At 50.8% G+C, this 8833-nt stretch overlaps 1 protein-coding gene across 1 annotated transcript in view; it reads left to right on the plus strand.

Moving 5' to 3' along the window:
• The window catches only part of LOC100952399 (signal-regulatory protein beta-1-like), a 58171-nt gene extending 50680 nt beyond the window's left edge, over positions 1–7491 (plus strand). The window contains exons 3-6 of the mRNA XM_023512248.1: positions 3501–3818; positions 4564–4869; positions 6823–6937; positions 7335–7491. Coding sequence (XP_023368016.1) covers positions 3501–3818; positions 4564–4869; positions 6823–6935 — 737 coding nt within the window. The 3' untranslated portion in view covers positions 6936–6937; positions 7335–7491. The remainder of the gene's footprint in view (positions 1–3500; positions 3819–4563; positions 4870–6822; positions 6938–7334) is intronic.
• The last annotated feature ends 1342 nt before the right edge of the window (positions 7492–8833 follow it).

Here is an 8833-nt window from a genome sequence, read left to right on the forward strand (position 1 = left end):
AGGGTCGCAGCTCGCCTCAGGAAGGTTGAAGTGCACTCTTCAATCTTCTCTCTTGTCTCTGCTCCAAACCATCAGCTACTTTGCTAAGGTTCTGTCCTTTCAGCCTCCTTCTGGACGGGAGCTTCTGTAAAAAGCTGGCTGCAGTTCGCCATCTTGGCTCCGCCCCCCGAGGTGATATTTCAACATCGTGTGATCTTGGGCAACCCAGCCCCCCTTGCTGAGCCTCAATTTCAAGATATGTACAACGTGGATGATTGCACCAAACCTTCCAGGGTGTTCTGAGGACACAGTAACCCTGGGGAGAGAAGAGACCTCAGTAAGCCATGGGGTTGTCATCAAGGATGTGTGATCTTGGCCAGGTCTTGGCTTCCCTTGAGTCCTCAGGTTCCCTATCTATTAGGAGGTGATGGTCATGGCCACCCTAGGGGGTGCTGTGAGGACTGGAGGGGACACGTTCAGAGCCCTGAGTGGTGGTCTTGGGGTTACTATGAGCACATGTCTTGGCGCCGTTGTTAGGAGAGCAGGGTTCGGAGTCTCACTGCCTGGACCACACTCTAGCTCTGCCACCTCTCAGCCTGTAGCCTCAGGTGAGCTGATGCACCACAGTGGACCTGGTGTCCTCACTTGTGGGTGACAACACTGGCCCCAGACAGCAGGGGCAGGGACTGAAGGAGTCAAAACCACAAAGTACTCAGAGCGGTGCTCAGAGCATGTGCACCTCATGTGCCGGGTCGCGAGACGGGGTGGGGCCCTTCCCCTCTAGGCCTCAGTGCAAATGGCACTGGGGTGTTGGGGGTTTACCTGCCACTGCTCTGTAGAGTCACCTGGGAAACTTTGAACAAAAAGTCCCCAGACCCAGCGTACCTAGAAATGCCAATTTAATTGGTCTAGCAGGAATCTGGGCACCTGAAGTTTTTAATGACTCCAAAGATTCTAACACACAGCCAGGGCAGAGAGAACAAATTGAGTGCCCCCTGCCCCAGAAAAGGGGGTCCTCTATGATGTCAGGTGAAATAACTGCTCTTCTGGGTGTTGGGGCTTCTGAGCAGATTGTGCTGTCCGTCTGTGGAGGCCACAGTGCCCTGCCCAGGCCCTTCCCATGGAGCAGGTCTCAGGGTCTGAAGAGGGCAACCAGGACAAATGTCCTGCTCATATCCAGCCTCAGTGCTCGGAACCTCCCATATTAGACAAGCCCGTGTCTACACAGGCACTGCAATCCCAGCACATCGTCAGGATTCAGCCCCAGAACCCTCCCTGCCTCAACACACCAAGATGTCACTGAGGACCCCCTGCTCCTTGCAAAATGCTTCCAGCTCTTGTAAATGGCTCCTCTGGAGGGAGGTACCTGGGATCTTGTCTGTGTTTTGAACCCCATTTACCAAACCTGTTTCCTGAGGGGATTTTCAGGAGAGGTGGAGAAGGTCACTGGGTGGTTTCTGCTCCTGTCATCCTGTGGGTTTTCACAGCGCAGCAGGGGGCAGGATTTGAGACTTTTCCTGGTATTTCCACTCTGCTGTGTTCTGCTCCCTAAAGAATAAATGTGTAGTTTCAGAACCAGTGGTGCCCAGACCTCACGATAACAGCGGTGGATGTTCTTTATTAAGCACCTACTACATGCCAGGCTCTGTGTGTCCACTCGCCCTCACTTACCTTACCAGGGTGGGGATTTTATCCACTTTGGGCCCTCACCAGCCAGGTCTTCTCTGAGGCTCATCTTATAAAGGGGCTCATGAAGGACCCCTCTCAGGGATGGGAGAATCACAGAGCTGAGGGCACAGGAGGGCAGGTGATGTCAGGCTGAGGACCCCTCCATTGACGGGGAATACTTACAGCCTTCCATCCCTTGAGGGATGTCTGGGCTGCTGGTGTCTTGATTATGTGACTTTATGTTTGATGAGTGTTAGAGAGAAAGTTGATGTTAGAGAGAAAGTTGATGAAACAAATATGACAAATGGTGTCATATTTGTTTCCTGATAAAGGTTATAGAACGTGCGTGGTAAAAATCAACAGTTTGGAGCAGGCGTTCTCAAACTACGGCCCACAGGCCACATACAGCCCGCCCAGGACATTTATCCAGCCCGCAGGGTATTTTTGCTGACACTGCCTGTCCTGCTTAGCCGCTGCCTGTCCTTTTAAACTATAATCTGGCCCTCCAACAGTCTGAGGGACAGTGAACTGGCCCCCTATTTAAAATGTTTGAGGACCCCTGGTTTGGAGACTGCCTTTAGGACCCACTTACAGGAAGAAATTGCCCTCATTTTCTGATTCAGCAATTTATGTGCTTTCAGGACCCCGGAAGTACTTCTCCTGCTTAGTGGCCTGGGTCTATGTCTCTCACAATTAATTAACACTTAGAAATTAACCACCTTTGACTTTCTCAGCATTCAGCCATCTATGTTTTCAACCCAAATCTGACCCCTCCAAAGACCCAAATTCAAAAAAATACTTCTCTCTTTCAAGTCGGGACTTCACACAGATTAGATCTATTATTAAAAACAACACCCACAAAGGGCTTGATAGGGAGTTCCAAGAAAATGACACTTATTTGGGAAACAAAGAATTACAATTCAAGTACCCTGAGTGACTCAGGGCAGCCCTGAATAGTGTCCCCTAAGGCAAATGCAGAAGTTTTATGGGGGAAATTTCCACGAAATGTTATTTTGGGAGGCAGTTCTTTGGCTGGGCAGGAACCCCAAACTGCAAACCTGTTCTGCATGGTTGCCTAATGGTACTCCCAGCTGAGAGATGTGGAAATCCAGAAGGTCCTGTCTTCAGACATTATCCAGGGCTACTGGCACATTCTGGGGTTTGATTTTCAGCAGGTGGGAGTACAATCTTCCCACAACCTCCCGAACCTTAAGTACCTTACTGGAAACCTCGGGATATATATAAACCCTAGGTTAAAGATTGATGGTGCCCGTTTATTTTTGTGACACATCTTCTGGGATTTATCCAAAGAGAAACTGCTTCCATGGCCTCCCTGCAACTGGGGGAGGAGAGATGCTGCTGTCCCATTTCACAGATGAGGAGCTGGATGTGCCAGGCCACCCCTTTTGTGGGCTGTTCAGCCTGGTGCCAGCTCTCAGGGTAGTGCCACATTGTCATCTGTTCCCTGCACTGACTTCTATAAAGGCTCCCTCTGGGGTTGGCAGGGTGTCGGGGAGGCCGGCTAGGAACAGTTAATACCAAGAGACCAATAGGTAATTTTGTCCTTGTGCTGAGATTGGGGGAAATGACTCTGTGTGGAGAGAAGTACTTTGAAGGCTGCAGGCCTGGATTCTGCTGGGCCTGCCCCCTCCTCACTGCCTGACTTCACGCTGGTCTCTCACCTCCTCCAGCCTTTGTGCACAGGTTGTGAAATGACAAGAAGGACACCACGTCCATACCATTATCATGGGATTAAAAACTAATGTCTGTGAAGATCTTTGACAGTATCACATGAGTATCATCAGTGATGGTCCTTGCAATCATGCCTCTTGTTTATAAATGCTCCTTTTCAGCCAAACCCTCTGTCCCCGTGGTATCGGGCCCTACAGCAAGGGCCACAACTAAGCAGACAGTGAACTTCACCTGCGAGTCCCATGGCTTTTCACCCCGAAACATCACCCTGAGGTGGTTCAAAAATGGGAATGAGCTCTCAGACGTCCAGACCACTGTAGACTCCACAGGAGAAAAGGCCTCCTACCATGTACACAGCACAGCCAGGGTGACACTGGACCCTGGAGACATCCACTCTCAGGTCATCTGTGAGGTGACCCACGTCACCTTGGAGGAGATCCCTCTCCGTGGGACTGCCAACTTGTCTGAGACCATCCAAGGTAGAGGAGCCCACACCCAGTCCAACCCTTGCATAAGGCTGCAGCCAGTGGGATTTGAGAGGATGGGCTGACATTAAAGTTGTGCTTTATATTTATAGACCTCTAGGTTATTTTATATCAAGCCCTAATACCTTTTAACATTTCTTAAAAGGTAAATTTAAAAATTTTACTAACCTCCCCAGGGGTGGCATCTAAGCCCGACTCCAAATGGGAGAGACCTCCAGGGCACGGCATGTGGGGACCAGCATCATTTGTTCCAGGGCTTAAACTGCCTGGATATAATTCTTAACTGTCCTGCCCACCTACCCTGTGCCCACTTGTGCCTCTCACTTACTCTCATTCCGATGGCATCTGCCAGGCAAATACCTACCATGTGCCAATACTGTGACCTGGTAGATTGGTTGATTTCACCTATAGCAACTGCAGTTTCCCAGCACCTGCTGGGAGCCACGCCCCATGCGCTTGGCAGTTTCATCTCTTTTGCTATAGTTATTACATTCTGAGTGCACCCCGGGGGTGGTGCTTGTTGATTTCACTCCTTATTACCCTAATAGGTGCTACCAGTCATTGATCACCTACTGTGTGCCTAGTGTTAAACTTAGCCCATTCACTCATATGCACGAGCACCCTAGCACTGTCTGGTGATGCCCTTGCCCTGGTGTGTGTGGGGGGTTAAGTTACCCAGACCATCTTCTGTGACCTGCCTGTGCCATAAGGTCAGAGCTTCTTCTCTGTGCTATTTCAGTTCCACCCACCTTGAAGGTTACCCAACAGCCCATGACAGCAGGGAACCAGGCCACCTGCCAGGTGGAGAGGTTCTACCCTGGGAAACTGCACCTGACCTGGTTGGAGAACGGAAATGTGTCCCGAACAGAAATGACTTCGACCCCCATAGAGAACAAGGATGGGACCTACAACTGGACCAGCTGGCTCCTGGTGACCTCCTCTGCCCACAGGGACAGTGTGGTGGTCACCTGCCAGGTGGAGCACAATGGGCAGGCACCGGTCACCAGAAGCTATGCCCTGGAGCAGGACTTAGATGCCACCCTTGGTGAGTTTACTACAGATTTTTAAATTTTATCTTTTTTTAATGTTAAAAGTAGCATTCACGCTTATTATAAAATAATCTAGAAGTCTATAAATAGAAAGCAGAATTGTAAAGTCAGTTAATCTCTTCAAATCCCACTCTAAGAGTCATCATGCTAAGAGTTTGGTGCACACTTGGGCAGATCTTTTTATAACCGTGTATATCGCAAGAGAAAAAAGGAAAGAAGGGAGGGATCACCTGCTCACAGTGTCCTGCCTCTTGCCTTCGCCCCCTGACATTTACTATGTTCCGGTTGTTCCTCCTCACCCTGCCCCCTCCATCCCACTCTGACTCTACCCCTGCCTGGTCTCTGATCCTTCTTTACGTTTTCATCCATATCTGCAACCTCATGCCACCAGACTCGGGCATCTACTGTGTGAAATTTTAAAAGGGAAGTAGAGTTTAAGATGGTTCAGTGAAGACGGCTGATCCCAGTCACAGCGCCAGCCCCTCTGTGTCCTGCTCTGATATAAGGGACCAGGAGTAATCACAAGCCCTCTCTGCACGTTCACCTCATACAAGTTCCTGTTCATCTACGACCCCTTCCCTGCTTCAGCTCCCTAATGAATTTTGAGTTTTACAGGAAAAACCAGGGCCTGAGGAGCAATTGGGGGTGTTGTTGAGGACCTCCTGCCGTTAGACCAGGTGATTGGTCTAAACCAGAGTTTTCAACTTTTTTGATCTCAAGCCACACCTGAACCTCCTGTTAAACTCTCCCTGAGGCCCATTTCCCTGGAAGGAGACTCTAAGATGGATACAAGAAAGCAGGAAGCATCTGAGATTTCCATCAGGGCGGACATGTCTGAGGGTGTGAGCAGACAGGACCCAAAGAAGGAGATGCTGGGCCACCCGGGGGTGACAAAGACTCAGCTGCTTCAGGGGGTTCTTTACAGTTGTTTTCACTTCAGAGGAAGGGGCTGGGCCTTCAAACCCCTGATTCTCCCAGCCTTTGGGCAAGATGGGCTCACACCGAGGAGTGCACTTGGGCAGTGTTGTTCTCATCAAGGCCAAGAAAGTCCCAGAAAGTCCCTCAGCTGAGAACTGCCAGCACCCACCAGTGCAGCAGCCACAGACGCTGAGCTCTCCACTCTGCTCTTATAGCCAGCACCATTTAATTTGTAAAAAACATATTTTAATATCTCTGTTTCATTGTAACAACAAAACTGTAAAAATACAAACATGCTAAAGAAGGTTTCCCCCTGAACTGTCTGCGTCCCCCAGAAAGATGGCAGAGACCGCTGCGGTGGGGCATGTGCTCTAGGTGGGGCTAGAGGCCTCCCAGGCCTGAGACCTGTTCCCTTGACTCCCCGGGGTCTGTTCCAGCCAGCAGATTTCATTAGGTCAGGCCCCTCAAGGGATCCCCCAGCTCCTGAGAACATGAGGCCCCCCTACCCCTGGGGCTAAGCAGCCCTTCCACTGTGAAACTGTCCCCTCCCCTGCACGCCCTTTCATCATCATTCCTATGAAACTGGGAGACTGGACTTGTCTTGGTCCAAACAACCCAGTCCTAGAAGTCATCCTAAGGCACGCCAGTGATGGACGTCCCTAAGTTTGGCGCCCACTGACCTTGTGAGCCTCCCTGCCCTCTCTGGGCCTCAGTTTCCCATCAGAACAAGGTTAATCACCCCTGCCCCCATGGTTGTGAGGGCAAAGTAAGGAACTCAGGCATCTGTACCCCTCAGTGAACATCATCCACACCCCTCTGCTGCTGGAGGATGACCTGGCAGCCCGGGACAGGCTGAGGGAGAATGTGGAGCCTCTATCTGCCTTCTCCCTCAGGCTGCAGCTGGGTAGGGTGCAGACTCAAAATCTTCAGGGTATAGATGGGCCCAGGTGGCCTCAGATGGGGTAAGTGGGGGCCCCTGGAATAGACTCCAGGGTAGCCCTCTCATGGCTCCTCTGTGTCTTGATTTCTAGATCTGGCACTGCCTCCTCCTTGGCCCCTCCTGGTAGCCTTCTTCCTGGGCCCCAAGACACTGCTGGTGGTTGGTGTCACTGCTGTCTATGTCCACAGGAAGCAGAAGACCTGACTGTAAGTGTGGGGGAGGGAGGGCAAGGCCAGCAGGGGGCCAGTGCACCTGCCAAACAGTGTTAGACTAGTGTACTTTACAGAAGGTGACACACCTGCCTTGGTGCCCTCGGAAGTCTCAGAATGCTCTAAGGGACTCTCAACTGCAAGGAAGTGTGTGGGTGCTGTGGGAGATGGGCTAGGGTGTTCAGAGGGTTCCACACTACCCTCAGGGTCCCAGGAAGGATGCGGGCAGAGGGGGCTGGGTGAGGGGCAGCTGAGTGGCAACCTCCCTTGCAGGCCATCTCTAGGTTACATAGACATCTCTGGTGTCCATGGGGCCAAAGCTATGCCCATGGTAGAGTATGAAGAGAAGCCCCAGATGGGCTGCTCTGAGGCTTTTCCCACTCTCACCCTCCAGGTATCCGAGCAGATGGGACTCAGGAAGGGGAGTCAGGACTCCGGAAGAGGAGCTGGGACTTGGAGTGGAGCTGAGCAGGCAGAGCTCCATCTCAGGGACACAAGTCCCAGGAGAAGACCAGCAGTGGGGACATAACAGGCTCTCAGGAATGCTGAGCAGAGAGATGATTAAATGTGGCTAAGTTTCTCTTCAGTGCCTTCCTTTCTTCCCTGTCTCGTGGAACCCTCAGTCTCTGCTGCCTCCTTCCTTCCTCGAGGGGCTTAGCCTGAGAGAAGAAGCCAGAGAGAACCTTCCACAGACTTGGCTCCAAGTGCCTCAGGCTCCTGGGTCAGGACAGTCCGTCCTTGATGCCCAGGGCCAGGTCTTCTTTTGTGTTCCTGAATCGGCCAAGGGATCAGGCTGGGGACTGACTTGTGACACCTTCCTAGAAGGGGGGAAAAAAAGCCAAACATAAGTGCCTGAGTACACTCAGATCCATCACCTCAGGACAGGCCCTATAGCAGACCCCTGGCCAGGCTCTCAGGGCATTCCTGTCTCTGGATCCCAGCTGACCCCAAACCCCAAGCCATGCTGAGCTTGTCTGGGGTCTCCTGAATACTGAAGATGGGAAGCCCCATCCCACTTCAATAGGAAAAGCTATTCTCCTTCCCCTTTGTCTAAGTGCCCTACTCCTCAAACCCAGAAAGAAGTTTGTCCTCCTGTCTCTGTGATGGGAGCAGCAGTTTGTCTGTCACCCTGCATTCTTCCAGTCCTCTGGCTCATGGTGGCAGTGCTGTGACAGTCTAAAAGCCTTGGAGTCCTTTGTGTTTTGTTTATTCTTTACATCCCATAAATAATTCTGGTTTCCAAGTGCACATGTCCACTGGTGAAAAGGTAAATGTTGAACACTTGACTTTGAAAGGGGAGGGAAAAAGCCAGATCCGTGGTTCTTCTCAATTTCTGTGGTATGAATACTCCCAATGTGGTCAATTTCAAGTTACCAACAGTTTAACAACCAGACTGAAAAACTGAAACTTTACAAGGGCCCTCAGGGGCCAGTCGAAGCCTGCTCCATCACTCCTCTGCATCATATCCAAACTCTGCACACGTTCTACACACCTCTGTCCCAGCCAGCATCATCTCTCCCTGGACCATTGCTGCATCCTCTAACTGGATTGCCTGATTCAACCACAGCAATTCTTTCTCATTCCTCTGCTATTCCCCAACATATTTGCATGGCTCCCCCTTCTTCCAAATCTTTGCTCAATGTCACTTTATTAAAGGCATGTTTTGCACACCACCTTACATAAAATATTAATTCCTCTCTCTCTCCCTGGGAGAGAATTCTCCCTAACATATGAATTCCTCTTGACTTCATTTTTTTTCTTATCAGTTATTGTCATCTGTACTATTCTGAACACACATAGTCCTTGTTTTCATGGTATGCAGGATTGTAAAAAGGACCATGAAGTTGAACCCAGTGGCTCATTCCTGTGGTCCCAGCTCCTCAGGAGGCTGAA

The sequence above is a fragment of the Otolemur garnettii genome, unplaced genomic scaffold, assembly GCF_000181295.1.
Source record: "Otolemur garnettii isolate 467f Iridium unplaced genomic scaffold, OtoGar3 scaffold00025, whole genome shotgun sequence".
NCBI classification, from domain to species: domain Eukaryota; kingdom Metazoa; phylum Chordata; class Mammalia; order Primates; family Galagidae; genus Otolemur; species Otolemur garnettii.